Here is a 27,611-nt window from a genome sequence, read left to right on the forward strand (position 1 = left end):
GTCACTTTAATACTTATTGTTAGTCATTCCTATGCGAATAACAAGACTTCAATTTCCATTTTTTTCTGCACAAATCCTTGAACAATTGAGTAAATGTTGACTAAACACACCTAGCAAAGTTCACTTAGATTGACTTGACAAAATCTTTTGAAGCTATCTGCTTGAATGGCAAAGCCATCAATTTTAATGCACAGACACTAGAGTAAAATATCGGTTGACAAGTAACACTATTAACCTTTTTAGAATTTTAGATGGCATCAAACACAATCATATTAATTAATAAAACTTATTTACAATGCATGTAAGAGAATAGATAAATTATATACAGGAAGTCTATAAGAATAAATGAGCCATGATAAATTAATTTTACATGCACATTTCAAAAAAGTATAAATAAGCCAGAAGCCACAAAATATTAAATTAGAAATTACAAAATTAATTAATATCGACAGTATTATCATCACTCACCAAATATTTGGGTTTTCCTTCATTTCTACAAATCACAGAAAAGAAATTCATTTGGTATAGACAATGGGACATAAACAAAGGATATTTGGGAGAAGGAATGAAAAGAGAAAATAACATCTCTAAAGTCACAAAATATGGATATATGTATTTACAATGCAAGAAAAAAATTACAACAGTAACAGTCTTTCTACAGTTGGTTGAAACACAGAAACCCCAATATTGGCCCATTAACTCTCCACTCGTGTGGATATTTTAGGTGGAACTAATGGCAGTCAATTTTACAACTTGTGAAGAGCTTTATGGGCGTTACTGCTAGAATAATATAACAAAGCTCAGTAGCCAACACTTCATGTTGACCGGTAAATCCACAAGAGAGCCTTAATAACAAAGTAAGCTATCCCAATGGTGCGCACTATAGTTTCACGTTGTTGCCTCTGTTGATTGTCAAGTTCCATGTTCATCACACGCCGATGAAGTTTTGCCACTTGCCGTCGAAGGTGAAAAACTTCTTCATTAACTGACAGGCCCTCAGCAGGCCCAGGGGTGAGCTCTCTAATAAAAAAAAGAATAGTTAACACTATGTGTACACTAATTATACAAAATCAAGTCTCCTAAGGAAATGCTTTGTAAATTATACAGTTCATCATAAAATCATCTGAGAACACCTGAAATAATAGACAGACAAAATATTTTAATACTTTGAAACTTACTCCTACAAAGACTTCACAACAATGGAAAATGGTAAGGAGCTACCCCTATTGCCCTGAATATATAAATTGATAGGGGTTTATTGGTTCCTATAGGACATTTGAGACTTGTATGGAACATATCACATTGACAATTTTATCTAACTTTACTGACATTAGTTATTGTTTCCTAGGAATGAATACAATTAGTCGAAATTCACCTGCAATGAGAACAAGAACTAATCCTGTATCTACTTGGCGATTTCACAGGCTTAAGAGTTTTCAATCTAAATGGGTGTTGTCCCTAATCTAAAGAAACACGGTGAGTACATTTTTATCAAGTGAAAAGGAAAGATGAATCCAACCACACAACAGCAACACCAATTTATACCATTTATTTCCTTTAGTCATAGCTTCTTTAATCATAAAAGACCTTTTAACATGTAATTAGACAAGCATAAAATAAAAAAATAATACATTAAATCTAGAATAACTTATTGCTCACCTGACACCAATTCTGAAGTTACGAGGAGTCTTGCTTATAGGACGTCCTGGAGTAACAACAATTTCCTGGTCCTCATGCAATGTAAACCCATTGTAATAACCATCCTGTCCTCTTCCATACGGAATATTAACAAGTGAAGGGTGAGGGACTTCATCAGCCGGAGGGAAGTAATCATCATCCAACGTTATGGATCGTGGAGGAGTCTGAAAAATGTGATGGAAATCAATGAGCATTATCCTTTAAAAAACTTAATACTTAATTACAAAAGAACGTACAGGTAAATATTTGGGACGTTTTTTTAGTTTCAATGCAATGTCAACATTCTAGTACAAGTATACGGAGGAAACTATTTTCCTCTGTATACTAGTACAAGAAGTCCGAGTAGTAGTATTTAGGGGAGGCATCCGACTGCTGAGGTCATTCGCGCCATAGGGGATGGACAGGAAAGGATGAGGGGCGGAGAGAAACCCGGCATCGGCATTAGCCTAATCTTAACGATAGGCCCCAAGGGGTCCGCAACTTAACGTCCCATCCGACGGACGGCATTCTCACTCAAAGTGCCCTCCACAAAGCACCTCAAGTAGGGATCGAGATACCTCTCAACAATATTCAAAACCGCTGGGATTTGAAGCCGGGCCTTATGGGTGGGAAGCCAGTACGGTAGCCACCGACCATCTCGATCCCCAATTATTTTCCTATGCCAGGGATATGGTTCACAGTGGAGCCAACTACACATACATTTACAAGAATAAAAATATTTTCAAATGGAAAATACGGCATTGAAGCATAATTTTTCATGACAACATAATAATGTTTTCCAACTGTCGCCTATCGTTTTCCTCAGTGTTCTAAATTATTATTCGTTGGACATTCACTGAGTCAGCCATCACAAGTCAAAGTGCATAAAACGTTGTCTACTACAATTTCACGTTGGAAAATTTATAGGCTTTTGAAAAAATGGCATATTTTTTACAACACGCATTGAACTTTTAAGATACGCGAAAATTACCCCTATTCTTATAAATACTGAAATGTTTATCAGATGCGCCTGCAAATACTTATTATGCAAAGGCTATTTTGAGGCAAAATCTTTTATTGCTATTTATTTTTTAACCCTGCAAGCCACCGCAAGGGTGTGTGGTAGGGGTTGAATACACACCAGACTAATTTTTACCCCAATGGTACCAGGTCTTCCTGGGAAACCATAACCGGCACAGGGAAAGGAACTGGCCCCCCTACCCTGATGTGTGAATTTTCACACGCCGTATAGGGCTTAGTACTGGGTGATCTCTACCATCGCCTACCAAACCGACCTTCGGATTGATTACTGTGTTTTTATGACCCTACCGCGGTCGGACAATGTTATCCTGACCCCTTCTCAAGTTCGTGGAAAAAATAAATCTGTCCTACACGAAATGTCTCTAATTTACCTGACATGATTCGAAGTACGATGGGGGGTAATAATACCTTTTCAACATCACTGCTAAAGTGACACCCTAAGAAATTCAGGATGGATTCCGAAAAAATTTTTAAGCGGTACCTTTATTTTAACCATTCCGGGGTCGGGAGGCATGACAGCATTCTCCAATTTCATTTCTCTCAATGGTTCTTTGACACCTATGTGTTTGTCCTCCCCTATTCCATTTTGTCCGTTACAGTTCAAGAATTGGGAAGTACATGGAATGCAATTTTGATTCATGGTAAATAAAATTGATGTTTCATGTCTAAGTAAACAACCACTATTTAATAATTATATCGTATCCTAGGTAACGCAATGCTCCTATGTCAAGTTTCATGCAAGTACACTCACCAACGAGGATTATTCTGTCTGGAACATGCATATTTAGACTTTCATTCCTTAGGTTCTGATCCCAATTAACTTCTGATCTATAGTTTTCGGCTTCCCCAGCAGCTCCTGAAAAGAATAATGTGTTTATTCAGGCAAAAATCCTTCAGATTTAATAAACTACTGTAACTATACATTTTATTTATACCTGACACAGTAATTCTTTTGGGTACTCGCATACTGTAACTGACATCGTCCGCTCTATCAGCATCATAGAAGTGGTCCCCATCTGCGGAAAATCGGCTCGGGGATGATACATCAGCCATCTAACAGTCGCAAACAAATAAATACAAGATAATTAATTGTGTAATAACTTTATAGAGATTATAACTAAAACTGAACTGTACAACCGAGAGCAGAACGCAATTCGTACTCTGGCTGCCAATAATTGAGGGTTCAATAACATCACATTAATATCTGCTCCATGTCATTGACTACTTACATTCGGTATAACTAATGATTTAGCACCAGTGATGTCATGAGCGTTTAAATAGTGATGCTATTTGTGATAACTGAACTTGGAGATCGTTGAATTTCTTGAAATTCTATCGAGCCAAGCAAAAACCTTTTACTTCGGTCGACCATCGGTTCGATGAATCGAAACTTTACTATCGACCAAATATCGCTAGTATCGAGAGCCAAACCTTTCAACCGGAAGTGTTACGAGAATCTTTTAGCGTACAGCAGGGACGTGGTGCTTGTTCTCGTACGAGCTAAGGCCAAATCGGCGACTTGCACCGTAACATCTTTGCATCCGAAGTTATAAATCATTTGATTTTAAAATGACGTCCAAAGCAGAACTGGCTTGCGTTTATTCAGCCTTAATATTGGTAGATGATGATGTCGCAGTTACGGTAAATATCTTGAAGCATGGAGACATGTGGTCTTTCAGGGATTTCAGAATTAACTAAGTATTGATTTGCAGGGAGAAAAAATTCAAACAATATTGAAAGCAGCAGGAGTTGACGTTGAACCATACTGGCCAGGACTATTTGCTAAGGCTGTGGAAGGAATAAATGTGAAAGATCTCATCACAAACGTTGGCGCGGGAGTTGGTTCTGCTCCATCAGGAGGCGCGGGTAAGCATTTGAGGACAAGGAATTGTGTGCCAATGGTTTGTTCTGAAATTTTGCGGGACTAATTTAAATTTTCTTCATTTAGCGCCTGCTGCAGGTGGTGCGGCTGAAGCTGCTGCGCCTGCTGAGAAGAAGAAGGAAGAAGCCAAGAAGGAGGAGCCTGAGGAAGAATCAGATGATGACATGGGCTTCGGTAAGTTTGAGCGAAATCTGCATAGGTTTTTACGTTGATTGCACACCTTATGATTACATGTATTAGCTACTGACCCATGATGTTTACTATAAATGAGGGCTTATTAATATATTCGATGGTTATAATAGTTTTTCTTTGGAAATAAATTGACAATGTTTTCAATTTCATTGCAGGTCTGTTTGACTAATTCCCATCGTACCTGACTATTTCTTTTGTAAAGGAACAATAAATGATTTTATAAAAAGGTATGCCTGTCATTTGGCCATATTACCAATATCCTCGTATCCATTGGTGTTTGATTGTTACCCCGGGTTTTTCTACAATGTTAAGTGGAAACAGTATTTCTAGCAAAGAAACACGATAATTCTCAAAATAATGTTCTAATCCTTACGCTTTGAAGTTAAAGTTGTCCGGATTGGATCATTTTGAAGATCATTCATTATATTTTGCCGGGATAATTTTCTGTTGTTATTATTTAGGTCATAAATATTAGACGATTCAAAGAAACTAATTTATGTCGGTTAAAGGCACTTCTTTGAAGTACTTTTGAAATGCCCCTAGATTTCATTGGGTTCTACTGAATTAATAGGAAGTTAACACTTATTCTTAGAGAAAACCGTTTGGTTATCTCTGATCTAGTAATCCCTTTGCCTAAGGAGGGTGAAATTATTCTTAGCTGCAATTAGGCATATCAACATGTTAATTTATGTGCTGCTTGGTGCATGCATTGAAATTGCTGGCCTTGATTTGTGGTAAGGTTTCTATGCTGGAGGGTTGAAGCTACCAAATGATTACGCTGAAACTCCTCAATATATTTTGTCTTTGATATTACTTAGTATTTATTGAACTACATACCACATTTTCCATCTGCTGTCAATATTGTCCTTCTGATGTGCATTGCGTGGTAAAAGATTGTGTTGGACAGAATGAGCTGTGCATGTTGGCTTGTAGATGAAGTAAATAGATTTTAAGGCAGTTAGACATTTAATTTAACCTATTTGTAATGCAGGGTATTTAGTTAGTTATAGAAGTGTTCCCTTACTTGTTAATGGAACGAAAATATGTTTTCAGAGTGTAATTGATTTGAATGAACGGAGTTCTTCTTTTGATCAATTACTTTCTTAGATTAACTCCTGTTTGGATTTGACGCCATTGGTATTAAGACTTGGCTCATAATTGGTTCATCTGGTCATACATAGGCAGAAGGTTCATTAGAAAGATGGATACCACTAACAGATAGCTGCTACTGGCATACTTCAGTAACGATTGATGCAGGTGGTGTAATTTTAGGATATTTCAATTCCATTGTGAAATGAGTATTATTATCAAAAGCTGCTAAATAATAAGTTTATCTCGCTCTTAACCCTCTTAGTGCGGTGGGGATTCCAGGGGTACTAGTGAGAAGTGCGAAGAGTAATTTAAGAAAATGTATCATCTTAGGAAAAATAACATTAAGTTATTTGTTTAGATATCCATATGCAGTTTTTTTTATTTTAAAAATAAAATATTGTAGTTAATAATGATGGTTTACATTTACATCATCTGAAAAATAAATTTAATTATTACAGTATTATAAATTTGAAGAATATTTTTTTAGCAATAATATTTCGATTTTTAGACAATACTAATACTTTTTAAAAACATTTTTCGATAAAACTAGCATATTTAAGTATAAGAAAGAATAAAAAAAACATGTAGAAAAAATTCTAAATAAATAAAGAAAAACCAGTGAATTGCAAATTTTTTTGTCAGCCTCTGCATAGTTCGATTTTGGTGAAAAGGCTGATCTCACTGAGTCAAATTGGGACTTTTCCCCTTTCCTTGAGACTGTGGCAATGTGCTTACATTCTAAAGGCAGAAAAAAACGAAGTTATAACTCACAGAGAACTACTGACAATATATACCAATCCACAGGGCACAAATGATTAGATAGGATGGAAAGCAAGAGAAACCAAAATGATTGCAAAGCAGTGCTCTCATTTCCATCGTATCAACTGAGTCTGAATAAGCAGTTATATATCAACACCATAACACATTCCAGAGATTTCAGATGAACACAGATTAATAGCCTTTCAGTGGCTTTTCATAGTGTAAAGACCACTCAGAAAAAAACGAGCAGACAATTAGGCTGAGCTTCCCGACATGTACAAAACTGAACCTAAAATTATAGTAAGAATTATACTTTTTGAAAAGCATTTAAAATTGGTAATAAAAAATGTGTTATATAATTGTATGGAATTCCCCCTATTGATAGCATAAAAACCATAAATTATTAAAGAAAAAACCAAAAGTTACAGGGATTTAAACAAAAGCCTACGCAAGAGCCGATATATCGGCCCGCCGCACTAAGAGGGTTGATGATTCGTTTCAGCCCATACATTTTCAGTGGTAATCCACTTAGTCTTGAAAACATCACTAGTTATCACGTATCATTTAGTTGAATTTATATCATTTTAGGAGACTATGAGTCTTCTGGTTTTTGTGTAGTAATGGCTTCCATTTCTGGATTATGTTAGGACTGGTGAGGAAGTGATTTAACTGAAAATACTAGATGGTGACAGCTAATAGGTGGGGGAATATAGAAAATCTATAGTCTTACTCCATTGGGGTTGAATGTAAGAATTGGGTGTTGTGTACCAGGTTGTATTGCATCAAAAATGCCTAAATAAAAACAACTGCTGAATCCCATGCAATTATGAAAAAGCTGGATATCATATTTGTTAACTGACAGTATCAGGCGTACTGTGGTAGGAATCCCTCATGAGGAAAGAAGACACTGCTATTCCCTATATCATTTTTTTACTACGACCTAGTTTTCGATGCAGGTGGAAACTTGAGCATGTTGCACTGTAATGTAACATAATAATAAAAATTTTTGAAAGTTTTGGAAAAGGAAAGTGTCTTCTTTCATCATACAGGTACATACAATGAGAAATTACTATCTTCAAAGATGTTGCTAGAGTGTGCATGAGCTAAAGACAACTTCATATTTTTAATTGTTAAAAAATTGCCTGGCAGTAAAAATTATGATTTTCCACATTTGCCAAAATGGTCTCTCCTGGCTGGTGCAGGGGGTGCACCTAATTGCATAATTCACCTGAGCTCTCAGAAGTAGTGTAGTGGAATTCCTGGTCATGTTGTTTGTTACATTGTAGATAGAGAAGCTATGTTGTTGCTCTGCAATTAATGTGGAGATGCCTCATTGTTGAAGGATTAGCCTTAATTATGAAATAATGGTTTTAATGTAATTCCATGTTGCTGATTGAAGTCAATTCCACCCATATTATCCAAAATCATTCATTTATTTTAACCATTGGAAAGAAATATTGACTTTATCTGTGTGCAAATTGTTCTTTGTGATCTTAGGGAAAGCAGAAGGATATTTTTGTTCACGTATTTTGCGATTTTCAAATGGAAATCTTATGTTGAGTTAAAGTTGACAACTTTAGCATTGAAATTTTTGGCATAATTAGGTTGGATCTCGGTTGTAATATTGCAGTAGTGAGTCTCTGGTTTATAGCAATGTATAATGTTTTACTCATAGATGTGCTGCATAGTCTTCAGCTAATTGACCCCAACTTTTTTATCACGAAAGTAATTTTTAAGGTGTATTAGCAAAGTTTCATAATTTGCAATTATTGATCTTAATCATTTGGTGTTGGTGAAAAGGACAGTCCTACAAGTACTGATGGTTATTTGAAGGAAAAATCGCTCATGTGGAAACATAAGTAACATTATGCCGAAAAATTTTAGTTAATGGAATAGTAATATTCTGAAGACAAAGCGCTGAAATTTTAAGCAGCAAATAACTCCTGTATAGCATTTTCATTTCAGATTAATGTTACTGAACTATCATAGGGACAAGTTCCTAGTGTCCACCTACTTAGTGGTTATCTATTCCTGAAGATGGTACAATGTAGTAAAACTAGTCCAAGAAGAACTATTCCGTGGAGATGGATTTACTAAGTATTGGACTCTTGAACATTATGATGCTTGGGTGAAATTAATTCGTGCTGAAAATTAACAGTGTAGCCCTCTTTTTCACATAGTCCATTTAATAAACTTCAGGGAAATTCATAATGGAGTTACTACATTTTTACATGGAAAAAGATAATTCGTTTTTGAGTATGGACAATTAAGATTCTGTTGTTGGATTTCTTTCATGCACATGGTCGGTCATGTTTTGACTGATCTTGATATCGCGGTACCTTTTCAATATGCTTAGTGTCAAGTAAACACTTATTAACATAGTACAGACATTGCCCATAATCTTTTATATTTTTTATAAACAAGGTTCAAAAGTACAGGAGGGCATACTGATATTACATATTACTATAACGATCCACTTTCAACTTATGATGTAAAACAGGTGAAGTATGCAATGCATCAGCTCTTTGCAAGTGCACCTTCAAGCAAATATGTGTATACATTTGGATTATAAGGTGCTTTGTTGAAAAGACTGATATTTCCATTCCATGCATATTCCAGCCTTAAAAATTTTAGGCCTTCAAGCGCATGCATTTACCATGTTCTGCCCCAGAAGTGGACAAATTCTGAAATGAGGATTGTGAAGAAGTCAATTCAGCCAAATTTTTCTGGGAAATTATTGTTGGGTCAAATGTTATCCTTTATTTCCCTTATCAAGCATGGCCTTTCACAATCAAATGGAAAAAATTGATTAAGCTCTCAAGTATGTGAAGGGGTATGAATTTTCAAATCTTAAAGAGCCCAGAAAACGCTTCTTAATGACTTTGTAAGGGTTGGAGAAGAGTTGAAAGCTGTTAACTCTTTTGGACTTCAGTGTCTTATAGGACCTTTCCAAAGTGGTTGTGTTACTAGAATCAATAGAGTGAAAATTAGAGGTGGTAGGTTTGGTATATTTTTAGTATGGTATGAGTATTAGTAAACATCCCCCCCCCCCTTTTTTAATGCCTTACATTAAAATTGATTTGCTAGGGAAGTGTCAAAAGTGTTTTATGGATATTTTATATTTTTCTAATATCGAAGTGGCAACCTTGATATTAATACACCTTAATTCAATGCTTCCTGTGTGTTGCAGTCCTTGAAGTAAGTAGTTTGAAGAACTGAAGTGATTAGTAAGCTAAATTTATAATTAGTGAATGTGAACTCCTCAATTCTTCCCCGAATTTTGGTCCCACATCTGACCATTTTCAACTACTAATTACCCACAGCTCTTTCAAAATGAAAACGATTGCCTTTTTCCTAATTCCAGCAAATACTTGCCATAGTAACTGACACAATAAATATGTTTTCTCTATGTGCAATCTGTTATAATTAAGTTCAGCATTACTGACTGTGTTTGAGGGAATGATACAAGGGAGAAAGAGGCATATGATGTTTTACATGGTTAAGATTTGGTGAAAATTTGAAGAAATGAAGGGTATTGCTCAAGATGTGAAGGGTGGTCAACCCTGAGAGAACCTGCCACACAGCTGAGCTTTTTGAAAATCATTTCATCCAGGCGATGACCTGGGTGAGTGATGCACATGTTGAGTCATTCATAAAGGTTTTGAAAACTCTTCTCGCCATATCTTGCATTATTCCAGTGATGACATCTGTAATTGCATCCTTAGAGTTTCCAAGGTCCTTGGTCGAACTTTGTAAACCTCAGTTTTGAGATATCCCCAAAAAAGAAAATCACATAGGTTCGAATACGGCGTACGAGGGGGCCATGGAACATCTCCTCGTCCAGCAATAAAAATTTTGCTTATTTACTTAGCCAAAGAGGTGAAAATGCACTTCATTGCTAGACCACAGCGCCCTTTGCGTCCCCACCACCCTATTATTGTTCCTAAAGAACGTTACTAAGACAGCCTTGATGCTCACCAGACCACTAAATGGTGATTACTGAAATTGGCATTGTTTCCCCCAGCTAACGCCACTACTCCCTTTCCACTAATTCACCTGTGCGTTCTTCAGTGATTTTTGAAACTAGGCAGTCCAATCTGCCCCACCATGTAGAAGGTCATAGGTCCCTTCTATCACCGTAATCCTCAGATGTTATGGATCTTAGAATCTCATATGTCTTAGTTTCATATCATACGTCCTCCTGATTAATTACATTTTTGTACGCGTACTCTCTCAGATTCATTTTCATCCATGGTCACCTGGTGTTATCTTTCTACTAGTTGCTCTTCTCTAATTAAATTCTTCCATGAATTATTGCATTTACCATGTGTGCTGATTAATATTTCTATCTTCAGTGTTTCATTGTTGTCCACGGTGATATTTCGTTGGTTTTGCCTTTGCATCTTAATATCAGTTTTACCTTCAGCATTTTTTTATATCGCAGCTTGCAATGCATGTGATCTAACTTTAGTCATGATTTATGCACCGGCTGAAATGGCTCTTACATTTTTTCATTTGTTTCTTGTCTCTCTGTCTTGAAAAGATTTAGCTGATTTTGTATCAGTGTCACTGCTACTCAGTTGGTGTTACTCAAGGGTAACCTCTATTGGTTATTTAAACATTTTCTTTATTAATATAACTCTTTCATTAAATTGCACCTCTCCACAGCGAGGACTAAATTTTGGGCAAGTATTGATATATTTCTCTGGATATGACAGTTATTGGTGACTCAAATCCTTATGTTACCATCATTTTGCCTACTTTTAGTAATAGTAGATACCATAGTATGGCAACTCAAATGGCACATGGTAGTCATATTTTTTTGATGTTTCTGTTGCATTAAATAAACATTTATACAGGAACACAGTAATGGTAAGTACTTATAGAACCAATTTCTGCAGTGCTGCCTGTAAATAGTAGCGGGGTTTAATTCATGTATGTTAATCATATTTTAACAATAAAATTGTAATATTCCAAAACTAGTAATTCCATTCAAGTTTCAGTAATTACAAAACTTGATTAAGTGTAATAAAATTAGGGTAAGTTTGAGGGGAGAGGTGGTGTGGGTAAGAGTGGTGTCAGTCATGTGAGAGTCAGGGAAGGTATGAAAAGTGAGAATAATTGACAATTGCCAAGTCATTTATAAGTGCCTTTCTTATTCTGATGTATGTTTTCCAGTTGTTCCAAGATATTGAGCGTGTGGCTTTCAGAGCCATTATAAAGGATTTATGGGAAAAACAGTTGAAAGTGAAGACTAGCATGCCTAGGATGCCTTGCTAAGAGTGCAGATGGTGCATTTGACTCACTTTGTCACTTCACTACTCCTATAAAAACTCATTCAATCATTCTGCCCTTTGGGTTTTAATCTCTACATAATGTTTTAAATGAAAATCATTTTAATTTACTTTTATGTATAGATATGTGCCTAAATGCAAACATTTAACTTTTATTGTACCTGACAATGGTGCATGAACATGTGAATTTCATACGAATAAATGGCTGTGGAAATTAATAATTACATTATTTCACTGATGCATGAAGTTTAATCCTTGAATGTAACCAGGTTGAAGCTAGACTTGAGAACTTTTTGAGTCCACAGATGCTGTGCAATAGATTCTCTGGGAGTATCAGCTTCCACACCCAGTGGAATTAACAGTATTTAGGAAAGAATATTCGCGGGTACCAAGACGTGTGCTTAAAACATTGATATATGATGATATTCTTCTCATTCCTAAACAGAAGAGATATTGGAAGATGCAAAGTTACAAAATTATCTAAACTTGATCTTGATTTAGGGGATCTGCTGGTGATGAAGGTAAAGCCTTATCATTGGAAACTAAGTACCTACTTCTTCATCTCCCATCAAGTTATTCCTTCTCACTTCCATTGTCATTCCTCCTGCATTTAGTTGAGGTGCAGGTGAAAACAAACACTGCTGTTTTGAGTAATTCGGAGAGATTTCTTTTATGCTTTGTGTACCTTCATTTCTTCTGGCATTCTTTTCTGTCTTGGTATCTGTTACTCCTGAAACTAAGCCTGCTTCTTCACCTGCACTACATCTTTCATGTGCAAAGTAATTGTACTAAGGTCGGAAACATTTGCATTCTCTCCACATACTTTGAATCCCTTTTGTTTCATCAATAAATTTCCTGGGTAACCACTTCTAGTCGACATTGAACTTCTTTTTTTCCTTGGAGATTCTTTTGCATACTGCACCCACGTGAGAGACTGTGAAATATCTGTACAGTTATGGATTGCCCCTTTCAGCATGCATTCTTTTTTCTCCGTTGGGTTTTCATTTAAATTAGCTGTAGTTGAAAGTTGACCAGAGAGAAACTCATGCATATTCTCACCCGTTCATGAAAGACTGATTTACCACAGAGGTAACAAGTCTACTGGTAGCATAATAAGTGTAAAACTATGTACCAAGGTCTCAAAATAAATAATTTGCATCACAATTTAAATAAACTCAGTGATGGTCATCCTTTTAAGTTCAAGTAAAACTTACAGAAAAAGTCATTTCAGATGGTATTAAATATACAAAACACCCGTTAACAATTAACCAATTATAAATACTTCCTCTATTCAGACATTCCAGTTTTAAGCTAATATCACTGCTTGTTGGCTGCCAGTTTTTTACACCAATTTGGCAGTCTAAACTAAGAATTCAAATTTGCGTCTGTCTTGCAGTAAACTTGCATTAAGATGCTAAGTGCTACATAGTAATGCATATATGTGTATGACAAAAGGTAAAGCAGTATTGTCCAAGTCCTCAAGTAAGTGAAAATAAATTTTCTAATTCTTTCCAAAGTTAAATGTAAATAAATCTAGACTAATTTTGGATCCATTTTGTTGAAGCTTTGAATATCTGTTGGAAAGGAACAATAATACTATTGCAACAATACTCACTTGATTTGTTGTGCATGGGACTTAATCTAGTAGTTATTTTGAGAGGTAGGTAATGTTTGTGGGCATTGTTAAGGAGTGTGCGAGTAAAATGTTACCTAACAAAGATTGTTAATCAAACTCCACAAAGATTGTTGATGCAAACTCCACGCATTACTTCTTCCCCTAAGGTAGTCCTTGGGAGGACAAATTTCATTTATCTAAAAGAATTATACTGCTCCTTGGAAAATTTCTGAACCTGATCTAAAAATCTAGCCCCTGACTACATGGTTCAAGGGTTCCAAAAGGAATCATCGAACATCAATAAATTGCTTGCCAAAGCCATTTTGTGGTCCTTTACTGGAGAGCTAGGAGTTTCCTGTTCTTTGAATACCCTGTGGCAATGGGTGGCTGCAGAATGCCATGAAAGAGAAAGATCGTATCATACAGGTGCTGGAAATTGTGTCACCTTGGGCAAGTGTAGTGGAAATTATGACTTTTGAGTTCATTTCTAATGGCCATCAGAGTCAATACTAAAGGATCAAACTTTCAAAATTGAAGGTGCATCATCCAAGTCAGTGTTCGAGAGGCTTAATTTACCACATTACCATATTAAAATACAATCATGGTCAGGCATTTAGTCTTCTAGTATGCCCTACTTGCTCAGTAATTGAAATCTTCGGGCATTATTCGAAATTCAAATCCAGAATTGGTATAATTAATTATATCAATCAATTATATAATCAATTATAATTTATGGTATGTGTTTGCATGAGTGTGTGTGCTGCTGTGGATGTAATTTTCCATGTGTTGTTTTGCATGTGGTATTGTTCCTTTTTTTACAGTTGGTGACCTAACACCCCCCACCACACGCCCTTGAGGCGGCTTGCGGGGTATTATGTAGATGTAGATATCGCCCTTATAATCATATTCTATAGGAGAAAAAAATACCCTGGAGACTAAGGGTAGTTCCTTCCACATTATTTTTTTAACTTTTATTTCCATATTTAAGATCATGCAATTGTCCTAAGATTTGTTGTATCTGGCGTAACTTTATGGAATTTGCACAACATATTGAAATGTAATGAAATAATTGACTTTGTAATTCCACACACTTTATTTCAAAAACACGAACCAGGTTTCAACGTGGAACGTCATCATCAGGTGGTCCTCATAGAAGCACGCTGGCTATACATACCTTCTGATCATAGGAGGGGGGGTTGGTCAGATAGGGAGGTTGGAGGGGTAAAAAGGTTACAATGTAGCTGGGAAGAAAAGAGAATTACATTTTTGACTTAGAAGAGTGGTAGGTCTAGAAGTGGGGAGTGGGAGGGATACAAAATTTCGTTGGCAAGATCATCTTTCCAACGGACACATTTCAAAATTTCTAACTGCTCCAAAGCATCGAGCCTTTGACCTTTTTCTTCAAAATGAATAATTTTTGTCACAAAGTCACTGTTGTGGTTACTTTCGATGAGGTGCTTTGCAAAGAGGGATGTTATGTTATTATTTTTTACACATGTTGGGGTTCTTTAATCCTTTCTTTAAATTTCCGTCCTGTTTGCCCAATATGCTTTGTGCTACAATCTGAGCACTTTAACTCATACACTCCTCTTGTTTTTGGGTACTTTGACTTTAGTGTGAGAGATCAGGTTCTTAAGGCATGATCCGCTGTAAAAGGCACATTTAATATTTTCTTTAGGAAAACTTTTAATTACTTTTTGACGAATAGTCCCAAGATATAGTATTCTCCGCCATTTGGCAATGGGATCTTTTAAATGTTCGGGGTTGTAAATGTGGCCTAAGGCTATTTTTGTAAGTTTATTCCAGTGAAGTTTATTTATTAGATCTTCTGAATAACCATTGTTTACTGCTAACATTTTAATTACATTAAGTTCCTTATTTACATTGAATTTTGACATAGGGATAGCGGTTAAACGGTGGATCATTGCATGAAATGCTGAAAGCTTTTGGGTGAAGCAATGCCTTGAAGAGGAATTAATTAATTGGTCTGTATACATTTCTTTCCTAAAAATGGAATACTGTGACCCGTCTTTGTCTTTAGAAATGGATAGGTCGAGGAAATGGAGGGAACCTTTTTTCCTCTTTTTCACACGTGAATTAACCACGTACAATTGTATTAATAATTTAATAAAGCTAATGGGCACACAAGGCAAACTCTTGTAACCTAAGTCAAGGTTGCCGGATATACTTGTAACCATTCAATAAGGTGTATGTGGAACAGAATAGCAGAAGGTTTAAGAAACATGCAGAAGTCTTAGGGACAGATCTCACCTCTTAGCATTATGTTCACAGGACTGTATTCACAAAACCACATTGTATCTGAAATTTTACAAATATGTACCTCTAAAGGGATTAATGCTTTTGAACAACTTGCAATTGTAAGATCATCTATAGATGCAAACGTTAACCTCTGCAGCATGTCCCCTGCCTCCTCAGCCAGGCTCAGCTGTCCCTGCCAAGACAATGGCCCTCTCTCCCTCTGATTTTCTGTCCTGCGAACAACATCTCTAATACCTAACCCTGACAGCAAACATGTACATAGTTGAGCTCTTTCCTCTAACCACCTCCTTGGAATACTTTGTTATGCCACTCCAAACTCCTGAACTCCCCCACAACTTCACCCAATAAAGTTTCTGCTCTACACTTGTTGGTTTATGTGTGTGAAAGCCCGTTATGTTTTGGCATATTGTGTTCAACCGTTGTATTGCTCCAACCCACCCATGCTTTGTATGCCCAGACCTAATGTTTCTTCAGCCTAATATCAGGTGGTGCTTAAAAAGAGCAAAATTCTTTGAACCATTAAATGTCCTTGTGGTTTGTAAATACTGTTCCTTTTCAAAGGCTATGCAAGTATGTGTACCATTTTAGATTGAATCAATGCAGGTGAAAGATCCTTCATGTTAATCTTATTGAGATGAGTTTTTGCTGTATCAATAACTTACAGCACTGTGATGTGTCAATCCAATATTGATTTTAGTGGAATTTTCACCTCTAAGCATTACTATCATATACTTCCCAGTTCATTTTATAGTATTTGTTTTTTCACATGGCAATTGTGTTTTTCAAATTTATTTCCTCTTGAGAAGGAATGCCAAGTTAAAATGCTGATGGATGAAATTGGTGTAAATAAATGTATAAAAGTTCATAAGTGGAAAATTTAAGACATGCAGAGAGATTGTGATTCTATGTTTCAATGATATTGACTTCAAGGATTGAGTGGAATGCAGCAGTCATGTTGAGGGTAGAGTTGAACCTGGATTATTTTCTAAATTCAGAAGATTTCCTTTAGATTGGAACGTGAACCATTTATAAAACAAAGATTTCATTTTTAATCTTATATTTTTGTCCATATTAATGAGGATGATGGAACACAAATATTTTGCCCAATTTGCAGTGCTTATTGTACCTGTACATATTCATGAATTAATTTGCATTTTATAGGCATATAAATAGATCCCCCTTCCTTTTACTTAATTTTTTCTAGATAGCTGTGCATATATCTCCACTATAATTCATGATTGTCAGTACACTCATCTGCACAGTAGACTGATGGCTAAGACATCATGAATACTTCCTATTAATCATTGTTAACTTTTATTAACATGTTATTTCCATAAATGAAAACTTATTCTATTCATTAAACACTTCTCTGCAGTAGTCTTTATAATATTAAGGAAATGAAAATGTTCTAAAATGTATAATGGCCCAGACTTGAAGTTAAGAACAATTATGTTAAGACTTGATACTTCAATGTCTATATTTTCCAATACCACTGCACTAAAGATCCTAGGGCTTCCAATATTACAAAAACAACTTTAATAAAAGGGGAATGAAGAAGTCATTTCTGTGTGGTCACTTGCCCATCTAGTATTGTTATTTGAATATGTATCAATAAATACCTAAGCACAACGCATGTGATTCACCTTCATCTTGATAAAGAACACTTCATACTATTTAGAAAAAATAGCTCCCGAAGGAAGGGGCATGTGTGATTAACCTCAACTCTTGTATTTTAATTCTTCTTAAAAAATTTCCATCCCAATGTACCTATAAAGGGTCAAAGAGATGGTTCAACTTTTCACAATGTTTCCATCTCATTTCCCAATCTCAGCTATTTCCTGAGAATCCCTTAACATGTTGAGGCTGACTTAAACTGAAAATGTGATATCTATGTGTGACAACAAAATAACTAAAAATTTAGTGTAACAATAAATAAAAATATGCTTTTCACCATGGGAATCAGACTTGATCTTAAATCCAACATTTTATGACTTCTGTTATGGAAATTTCCCAAGTATACTCCATTTGCAAACTTAGTAGTTTAACATAAGCAACATCAGTGTGGAAGCATTATGTACAATTATTGCCATTTGCTAGTAAAGAAATTAAGGTTTTCCATAGTATTTTCTTAATATGGTTCAAATGTTTATTCTTCAGCCAAGCTTAAAATATTTTTCTCTACTCCATTTGGAATTTATTTATATTTTCTTCACATCAATTCAGAAAGAATTCCTTATAAACCTCCTACTTTAATAAATCAAAAGTGTGGGAAGCGAGTGATAAAAATTTTGTGAATTAAATCAGTTAGTCCTTCAAATCACTTGAAATAGCAAATGAATAATACATTCCTTGTAATTACTCAGATTTCAAATTGTCAGAGCAGATTCATACATCACCACATAGGCCTCTGGATGATTGAAAGCTTGATATAATCTGCTGAATTGTGAAATAGTATCCAAAGTTATCAACCTGAAGGTTAGTTTAAAGGTGAGGGTAAGTCTCGCCTAGTACTAAGCCCAATGCTATGTGAAATGCACAAATAAGGGTAGGAGAGCCATTTCCTTTACCTGTGCCACTTATGGCTTCCCAGGAAGTTCTGATAACTAAAAAAATCACACAGCTTGGCTGAAGCTAAGGTTACCCAGAGGTTTCACCGGGAGATCAAATCCATGTCCTCCAGTCAGTAGCTTGGCACTACACCAGCTGGACTGTCGCATCACCCCCCTGCCACACACCTCTTTGGTGGCTCACAGGGTATTGATGTAGATGTAGATCACTTGTGAAATAGCATATTTTAATTATGTTTTTTAATAGTGAGAATCAATTTAACTAACCTATATCACATGTAAATATCTCCTCTGTAAATTTCTCACACAAGAATAAGAGTTTTAAGATTCTGCTATGGAAAATATTACATCTCACCATCAATCCTATAGTCTTCACAGGACATGTAGTCCTCTGAGGACTAAGGGTATACGTATGATCACCTATGTGGCAAAGGTAGTAAGTACTTAGAACCATTAATAAAAGGGTGTATAAGAGAGCAAATGACTACTAAGAGACAATCAGTTACAAATTTAGAAAGGGGATGAGCACACATGATGCAAGAGAATTAATGTCACTAGGAAAAAGGAGTATAGAGTACAACCAGGATGTGCTTGCATGCTTCATGGTTTTTGATAAGGCATTAGACTGAGTAATCTGGGCGCACACACATGTATGGAGAAAGTGGTAACCAAGAGATGGAAAGGGCTGGTGTGAAAGTTGGTGGGTAACTCCTCAAATTAATTGAATTTATGGATGATGAAGTTAGTAAGCCTACAATTTACTGTAATTACTGATTGTATTACAGATTCAGCATGATAAGTACAGAGTGAGAATTAACCATAAGAAAATGAATGTAGCAAGATTCTCAAAATAGGAATGAAAGCATAAACATTTAATGGATGGGACATAAACTGGAACAGTTCCCCTTGTTAGGGAATGTTTTGGAGGAAGATGATGAGTAATAGGTATGTTAAAATAAGAATTGTTCTTAGGTAAAGAGGAGTTTAAAAGATGGGGGAGTTGTTGACAGCTACTATAAGTAAAGAAAATACGTGTACGCTGTAATATGATTCATAGTTTTGTAATTGTTTTAATGTAATTTGGGGGAGACACTAGAACAGCTAAAGCAGTTCACACACTTGGGCAGTGTTTCAGATGAGGGTGGCCTAAGTGGCAGGGAAATCAAAAGAAGAATTGAATTCAGTAAAGAAACATTTACAAGAAGGTGTGGTTTTATGGCAGGCACCTTAGGTATAGATGTAAAGAAAATACAAGTGAAAACTTTACGAGAAGCAGTTTCATGTAGATCAGTAAGAAGACCATTATTGGGCAGAAGAAGGATAAACATATATTCTAAGTTTTCAAGATATGGGTGCAGGGAGGAATGGAGAAAGTAAATTGGATGGAAAAGGAGATAAAGAAGTTCTAGGCATGGTCGGGAAAGAGAGGTGGATATTGTGAGAAATTCAAAGAAAGCAGGACAAAAGGAGATACTTAAAGGAGGAAGAAAATATGCAGGGCCAATGAATAAGTTAGCGTAACAGTTAGTATAGATATTTAGTGCCACTTTAGGTAGACTTAAAAGAGCAATATGGCACACTGCCAGAGTCCATTATAAACATCCCATAACCTGAAGAACTGCTCTTAAAAAAAATAATTATTATTATTAGGTAATCTACCGGTTAAGGTAGGTTTTTGGATGGGCATAATTACTAATTAAATAATTTGTGACCCCTTGCAAAACACAACATCCAGCATCCTACTCTGCATCAGGTCCCTCTTCAGCTCCGAGTACCTTCTTCCTCCCTTCATCCCATTCAACATCCCTATCCTGTTCCTTCCCTTCCCTCGTTTGCCGAGCATTCTCCCCTCAATTACAGTCTTCAACATCACGCTGCCGGTCAATACCCCCTTCATCAACTTTTCCTGCCTCCATAGGATTTCCCCCAACAAACCCCTCTATGCACCCACCATACCAAGTACTTCCTCATTTGTTTTCTTTTCTGTCCATTTCAATTCTCCATTCTTCTCCACACCCACATTTCAAAAGCCTCCAGTCTACGTCTATCCTCCTGCTTCAATGACCATGTTTCCGCACCATACATAGCTACGCTCCATATCAAAGTTTTTACGAGTCTTTTCTTAACATCATTACTCAACGTCCCTGTCATCAACTCCCTCCTCCTTGTGAAAGCTTCTTTGCCTAGCGCAATTATTCTCCTTACGTCCCTACTACTTTGACCGTGTTGGTCCAAAACACTACCGAGATATGTTAACTGTTCTACCTGCTCTAGTTTTCGCCCTCCCATTTTAATATTTAGCTCAGCCTTTTTCTTTCTTGAAAAAGCTTAGCCTTTCTTTATTTCTTAAAAATAAAAGTATGAAAAAATATGAAAAGCATTTGACATTTTGCAAGTTAATTTCTCACGTAATAATATTATTCATTGGCTCCTATAAGACATATTTTTAAAAAGTATGGAACACGTCACATTGTCTGCTCATATTCTTGCAGATATCACAGTGTGGATACAGGTAATACCTGTAATACAGAGTCAGCATATTCTCAAAATAAAAATGTAGCTGTAGCTGTAACATATTTGGGGATATGCAATGAAAAGACATAATGGCAAGGAAGACCAAAAATTTATTTCCACTATCTATACAAGATATTCCCTACCTGGGTGAAAATTATCTGTTCGCATCACCCACAAAAATGAATGAAATTTCTCACAATTACACAGTAATCACATTTTAGTGAAAATGAATTTTCAACTTGTGTTGCTTTTGCTGGTCACTTTAAAAAGAATTTCACTTGCATCATAATACTATGTAATTACATAGGCTTTAATTATCCCAGCAGATTCATATATCACCAAATAGCCCTCTGAACTCCTGAAAGTTTGTTATAATCTGCTAAATGGCGAAAAACTATCCGACTGAGTCGCCACTTATACACTGTACCACGTGGGCGTGATGTAATGGCACATCTTCTAACAAGTCTGGACTGTGATGCATCCCTCGGTTGAGCTGCAATCTCTTTATCTGCTATTTCCTGGAGGAATAAATAAGTATCAATTGCAGATTAAATACATTTCAAGAATAAGAAAGTCATGACAAAAATAATAGATCAATAGTAATCAATACATCACACACTGAAATGTGTATTACGCCCAGCACTCAATACTATGAAGCATAAAAACATTAAGGAAATATGAAGAATATTATGCACTGAAAGCTGAAACTACCTCAAGTACCTATGCAAAATTATACATAGTGACACAATTGAAATAAAGATATGAGTAAAATGGATGTACTAGGTTATTGCACGGAATGTTCCTGATTTGAAACTCAACTCTTGTTGCCACCGGTGCAGTCCGGTGTCAAAATTTTTAGAGTTTATTTCCATTGGTGCCAATTTAATTTCACTAAACATGAGTTACCTGTTTCAAATCAGGGACATCATTTTTATTACCACTTTACTATATTGGAAGTTTTCATGTGATATATCTTCATTCTTGTATTGATTCTGAAGTATATTCAACAATGATTGGATTTCCTTAACGGTTTGACTGCAAAATTTGATGAAATTAGCTTCCACTTTTATTTCTAACATCATTTTTTCTAAAGCATCTCTTACAATTTGTGGTGGACAAGCATTATTAAGCAGAGGTGATAATGTACAATCCTCCCCATTATCACTCCCAAAACATTTTTGAGGTCCCAAGCCCTTTACAATAGATTGTCTTGCTAAGGCACTGTACAAGTGTAAACATGATCCAGAGCATACATTTAAATGTATGCCTAAGAAATTTGAGTCAGAAACATTCTTATCATAAAAAATTTGGCCAATTAAATACTCATCCAACATTTGACAGATCACAAGTTTGAGCTTTAGCCTTATCAGTAACTAAAACAACTTTCCTTTCAGTACGTGAGCTAGAGGGTTGGTCTGGTTTAATAAGCACCCCATTTCAGATTTCATATCATACTATGCTGGGTAATGATGCAAAGTCACTTTTTTGGCCACCACAATCAAATTATCAAAATGAGAAAAATAATTTCCTTTGTAGCTATCTGAGCTAAGAAACCATTGCTCTTTTACTGTACCAACTCAAAATTTCATGAAAATATATAATTTAAATTGATAATAAAACACATAAATATTAAAAAATCCATAAAGATGTTTCCCAAAGGCTTAATACATGGCTGATAGTATTAACGTTTAGGAAACCCTACCAGAGAAGGGTTTACTAAATGATTTTGTTTGCTCTGTATGAGGGTTCACCAGATGCTCCCTTGGGTTCCACAAGAAAACAGGCATGTCTTAGAATGGGGCAACCATCCCCATAAGCATAGAAGAAGATCTACAGTTAAGAAATAGAGAATCATGTTAATTATAGTATTGCAAAAAGCTTCCCTCTGGATTATGATTCCATGAATACAACATGTAGCATGGCTCTGAAAAGTTAGGAAATCATGTTCCTCATTTTGGGTGTCTTAAATCAAATCTGGAATTCCTGCTCAGATAGTAGTATATTTCTACAGTGGCATATTTACTTTGAAACTATTCTCTATCTTCACAGTTACAAATAGTACTAAGTGCATAAATCAGGCAAGTAATTTATGCCAATAGAACATCACTAGAGTGAGGATTTACAGTTAGCACAAAAATCACAAGCAGTGAATACATTTCTGTAAGACTATTTATTTCATCTTACGTTTTGTCTGCTAGCACTCGCTCCCTCAGCCAATAATATGCAAAGGATTATGATGCTCTCCAATTCAACTTAATGCTAATTTTGAGTTTTCACAATCACTGTCATGCCAATTTGGGAAGGGATAGCTTTCATGTGAAAGTATTCCACAATTTACCATCACTCTTTCCATCACGCCATACAACAAGTGCACAGAGAGAAATCAGAGTCATTTAAAAAAGTAACTCTAACAATATTTTTTACAGTTATCCATGAATAGCAATTAATTCAGCAATTATTTAACAGTGCTTAAAATATAGATACTATTGTACATGTGGATTTGACTGTAAAAAAACTGTTCCTAGCCATTGGGTTTTATAACTTCCCTTTTAGTACCTATCACCTTAATGATATTTAATTTTGATAATTTGCACTCGGTATGGAATCCCCCCCCCCCCGTCACACACTGCAGAGGGGAGGAGGAAACTAACTCCCAGGCTATTATGCCAAAGCAATAATTTGAAATAAAAGCAGTTTCATGAGTGTTAGTATTGGGAGTAGTTGTTTGTCCTTGAAGTTTCCATCCATTAGTAAAATAGGTGGAAAACCCTAGTAGCTTCTTACTCCATTCTCCAAGAGACTTAATCAAACGATAATTCTGGAAGAATGCAATCAAATTCCTATTTGTACATCCACGCACATATTTCAGTGCCATTGCTTGTAGTACTCTCAGTCGAAATACTCATCCAACAAAATCATCAGTGTTTTCAAGATTAATATTTTTATTAATTTTCAGCCAAAAAATTGTAATTTCTATGCACCATCTATCGTTCCGATTTATACATGTAATTGCAATATCAATTCTTAATTATTGATGTAAACATTATATTCATTAATTTCAAAGATCATACCTAATCTCCAAAATGTATAAAGATAGACATTATCAGGTACGCCAGTTGAGATAAATTATTTCTCACCGACCCATTATCTGGCCGGAATTGGTTTATCGCGTTCGCGGTTCCCGCTGATGCCCCTTAAAAACGCATGAAAATTATTTAGCTTTACTAAATCGCTTTCTCGGCTGCGTCTTCGAGATGATCAAGTTCCACGTATGAAATGGACGAATCCAAACGGAAGAAATACGCCAAAAAGCATCGAGTTTCGCTATCGAAACCAAGCTCTCGCGATACGTTTCCTATTCGCTCGTACATGACTGCATTACGAAATTCAAATCTTGTCCAGCCCACGAAACACGTGGCTGTCTTTTGGCTCTCGTTCAAAAAATCCTCCAAGCAGCTCCATCTCTTAACGACTAGCCTTTCAAATAATGTCGCCTCAATTGCTAAACCCATTTCCTTAAGCACTCCGTAAAATCGCTTTTTTCATTAAGACCCTAGGAGCCTATGCCCATTATACCGATTAGCTCAACAGTTTCATCTTGTTGTTTATGGGTTGAAAGGAAGGGACGTATATTCCCGGCTTATCTCACTGTCCGAGGTATGGGGAAGGAGAAGGTGCAAAACCTGTGCTAACCCATCGCCGAAGCACTTGCAGGCCAAGGAGACTGTAAGGTCATTCAGAGAAGGTGGTAAAGGAAGGGGAAGGGGGCATTAATCCCTCCTCTGGTGTCGTACGCAGCCCAGACGAGCTTGCGAGAGAGCAAGTCGATGCCGCTGCAGCCGAGGGTCTCGAACCGCGACGCCAGCTTCCCCATCCACCGCATCACACTACCTACTCCTACATACAAATCCATTATCCCCTCTCCCCCCTCCCTCTTGCACTCTCACGACTCCCCTCCTATACTGAGCATCCCCGAAACGTTCCACCCGCTTGATCCCAGTAGATGAGAGGGGGGAGAGCCAGACAAATCTCCGTGTGGCTCCCCCTCCACGGTTTCCTCTAGCACCCGAACCACTTTCATCGCGAAGGGAAATCGCGTCTACCTGCAAGGAAGAATATTGTAACGCGAGATAAGGAGGGAAACAGGATCCCGCTGCACGGGGAGGGGAGGAGGCCCCACCGTTGTGTGTGTCACGACCACAGCCACCCTCTCGTCGCCGTCCCACCCTCTCCTCCCCCCACCTCTTCCAGCTGTCCTCCCAACCCACTACCTCTCTCGCGGGCATACCTCCCGCGGATCTTGACCCCGACCTTCGTCCGGTCCCGTTCACCTCACCCTCCGCGCGGAGAGCCAACTGTCCGCCGCTGCTTTCGTTAAGGGAGCACGGCGCAGCGATCGAACTTGGGTCCTTCCCGCAGGGGTCTTTAATATCGGCCGTTGGCCTCCCCTCCAGCCGCCGCTTTCGGCTTACTTCGCCACAGGCGCGGCGATTGCATGTTACGCTGCAGCGGTACGCCAAAGAGGGGCGCGGAGAGGGGTGGGGGCGAACCTTGCAATAAACGCTGCGAGCGTAACGTCACCGCCACCCAGGCGCGTAGCTCCGGAGGAGGTTACTTGTTAAAAAAAATGGGCGTGTGGGGGGATCGCAACACCCCTTGGATCCACGACGCTCGTCTAGAATTTGCTGAGTTTTGTCACGGACGGATCAATGCTCATAAAAATGTCGATAAGTTATTTTGTAAGGGGGTGAACCGTTTTGTAACTGAATTACGTTTGTTTACACGCCGCTATAAAGAATATTTGCCCGCAAAACCTCAACCCATCTTTTAGTTCCAGGTTAAGAGTTTGGGCAATTTAAATCCCTCAAGTAATTGGCACGTGAGAGGACAGCAATAGTCCGCCTTAGAAAGAACTCCTACCTGTGGATCAGCAGTATTTTATCATGATTTGAATCACTTTAAACGAGCAACTGATATTTTGCTGGCCTCCTTAACAGGGGTGCGGGGCGTACTTAACAAAGGTTTTGGATAAGAATCTCACCCGGGGACTACGTAGACATCACAGGGCGTATTTTTGAGAAGGATGATCTGATCTGATGATGAGGCAGTGAGTGAGAAGCGCATCAAACGAAACATCTTTTCACTCTTGCGCGATACAAAAGTCCGCTATCTTCACTTAAATCTGTAAAGTACCATTCATATGTTATCTAAGTGTACACATTTCCCCGCAAACCACCGCAAGGAGGTCCTTTTTTTATAAACACTCTTATATGACGCATGTACTTGCACATACATAAACACACACACAATCAATAATGGGTGCGATTGAATAATGCTTTGACATTTTATTCTTGAATTAAGAACGTAGGAGTGGTTACGTCTGATTCTGCTGTACTTTTTGCATTTTAGTATTATGCATCGTGAAAGGGAAGAAAGTGCTAGAATCATACAAGAGTAACCAAACTCAAACGGTTTCATTTCCTAAAGACGCAAATTAAGCTACGAAAAAAATCCCGGATCGCCAAGGTCCTTGAATGTAGTGAAAGGTGAATCTACTCGAGCGCTTCTTGAAGAAGATTTTGTCGTAATTGCGTTTGGGCCTGAGAGTCCGTTTGCTGGCGAATCAATTTGTCATGGTGCTCGCAGACGGTGTGTGGTGTATTTTTACGTTTTCCGTTATTTTCGGGACCATTGCGCTACGGTCGAGATACTAACCCGCGGGCCATTCGAACGGAGCAAAATCCTATGGATAACCAAAAAAACGTTAACCACTTACATGTACGTGGCGCGCGTAAATCAATGGAGGAGAAGGCCTTCAAGCTCCCACACACCCTCAAGCCTTCACACCGCAGCAGGGGTGACTAATACCGTTCCATAAATACCGTTTTTCGTCGCGAGTGGCAGAGGATGTAGAGAAATGAACACCGTCAAACATGGATTTGGATGATGAAGGAAAATCCACATTCTGTTACCTCCCACATTTAAGATTTCATTACTATCTCTCACTTATTTCCTATGCGAAACTAATTCTTCAACTTATTTCGGCAACGAAGTGATGACGATTGATTAGTTTAACAATGACACTACAGGAATTATTATGGTCCCAAACTACTTAGGTATATCAGACCACAATAATAAGATAAGGGAAATAGATTCCAGTGCAGATAGATACAAATACTCATTCTTTACCCGGGACATCGTGAATCATATTAGTAATAAACAAAATTCATTACAGAAATATTAAAGATATTTAATTTGCAAGTCAGGACAAGATTGAAAGTTGCGTAGCCATTAGGTATATTCAGAGGCGCATGTGTATGTTAGTTGACAATAAATGCATTTGCATGTGTGTAAGTTATAAAGGCTTTTGCATGAATATATACGATATTGCGCGTGAATACGAAAGTACGTGTGTACGAATATATACGATTTTGTGCGTGTGTGTGTACATATTGGCATGAAGTTGTGGGCTTTGCATGCGGTTTTATTCTCTATTACGAGAGGTGACCTAACACCCTCGGCCAATCACCCTTGCGGCGGCTTGCGGGGTATTGTGTAAATGTAGTGTTTAATTCTTAAGGATTTACACCGCTTATGTTTATCAGTAAGTGTATGAATCTTCGTTAAAACATGTACTGAAGGCTGGGCTGACATACAAGCACGTCGGAATTGTAACAACCTATTTTCAAACGAAACAT

At 37.1% G+C, this 27,611-nt stretch overlaps 3 protein-coding genes across 3 annotated transcripts in view; 1 reads left to right on the forward strand and 2 right to left on the reverse strand.

The window, feature by feature from the left end:
- Positions 1–588: 588 nt before the first annotated feature.
- On the reverse strand, positions 589–4,082 carry Tango11 (transport and golgi organization 11). Its single transcript, XM_071584405.1, has 6 exons — positions 3,948–4,082; positions 3,654–3,771; positions 3,470–3,574; positions 3,200–3,294; positions 1,660–1,862; positions 589–1,020 (listed from the first exon to the last, which is right to left on the reverse strand). Exons 2-6 carry the CDS (start codon positions 3,769–3,771, stop codon positions 816–818), a joined length of 726 nt encoding a protein of 241 aa, XP_071440506.1. The 5' UTR covers positions 3,948–4,082; the 3' UTR covers positions 589–815.
- Positions 4,083–4,151: 69 nt separating this feature from the next.
- RpLP1 (Ribosomal protein LP1) lies at positions 4,152–5,018 on the forward strand. Its single transcript, XM_071584406.1, has 4 exons — positions 4,152–4,359; positions 4,431–4,584; positions 4,667–4,774; positions 4,948–5,018. Exons 1-4 carry the CDS (start codon positions 4,288–4,290, stop codon positions 4,959–4,961), a joined length of 348 nt encoding a protein of 115 aa, XP_071440507.1. The 5' UTR covers positions 4,152–4,287; the 3' UTR covers positions 4,962–5,018.
- A 15,986-nt stretch (positions 5,019–21,004) lies between these two features.
- Positions 21,005–27,611, reverse strand: part of mRpS14 (mitochondrial ribosomal protein S14) — a 29,452-nt gene continuing 22,845 nt past the window's right edge. The window contains exon 3 of the mRNA XM_071584408.1: positions 21,005–21,431. Coding sequence (XP_071440509.1) covers positions 21,249–21,431 — 183 coding nt within the window. The 3' untranslated portion in view covers positions 21,005–21,248. The remainder of the gene's footprint in view (positions 21,432–27,611) is intronic.

The sequence above is a fragment of the Hetaerina americana genome, unplaced genomic scaffold, assembly GCF_022747635.1.
Source record: "Hetaerina americana unplaced genomic scaffold, ioHetAmer1.1.p SCAF_19, whole genome shotgun sequence".
Lineage (NCBI taxonomy): Eukaryota > Metazoa > Arthropoda > Insecta > Odonata > Calopterygidae > Hetaerina > Hetaerina americana.

What these genes read in the sequence shown, in the direction of transcription:
- Tango11 (XM_071584405.1), bottom strand. Translation starts at nt 3,771, where the DNA reads ATGGCTGATGTATCATCCCCGAGCCGATTTTCCGCAGATGGGGACCAC. An exon ending in CAAAAGAATTACTGTGTCAG is followed by an intron (nt 3,575 to 3,653) that starts GTATAAATAAAA and finishes TATTCTTTTCAG; the next exon opens with GAGCTGCTGGGGAAGCCGAA. An exon ending in CCGGAATGGTTAAAATAAAG is followed by an intron (nt 1,863 to 3,199) that starts GTACCGCTTAAA and finishes CACATTTTTCAG; the next exon opens with ACTCCTCCACGATCCATAAC.
- RpLP1 (XM_071584406.1), top strand. Translation starts at nt 4,288, where the DNA reads ATGACGTCCAAAGCAGAACTGGCTTGCGTTTATTCAGCCTTAATATTG. An exon ending in ATGATGATGTCGCAGTTACG is followed by an intron (nt 4,360 to 4,430) that starts GTAAATATCTTG and finishes ATTGATTTGCAG; the next exon opens with GGAGAAAAAATTCAAACAAT. An exon ending in TGCTCCATCAGGAGGCGCGG is followed by an intron (nt 4,585 to 4,666) that starts GTAAGCATTTGA and finishes TTCTTCATTTAG; the next exon opens with CGCCTGCTGCAGGTGGTGCG.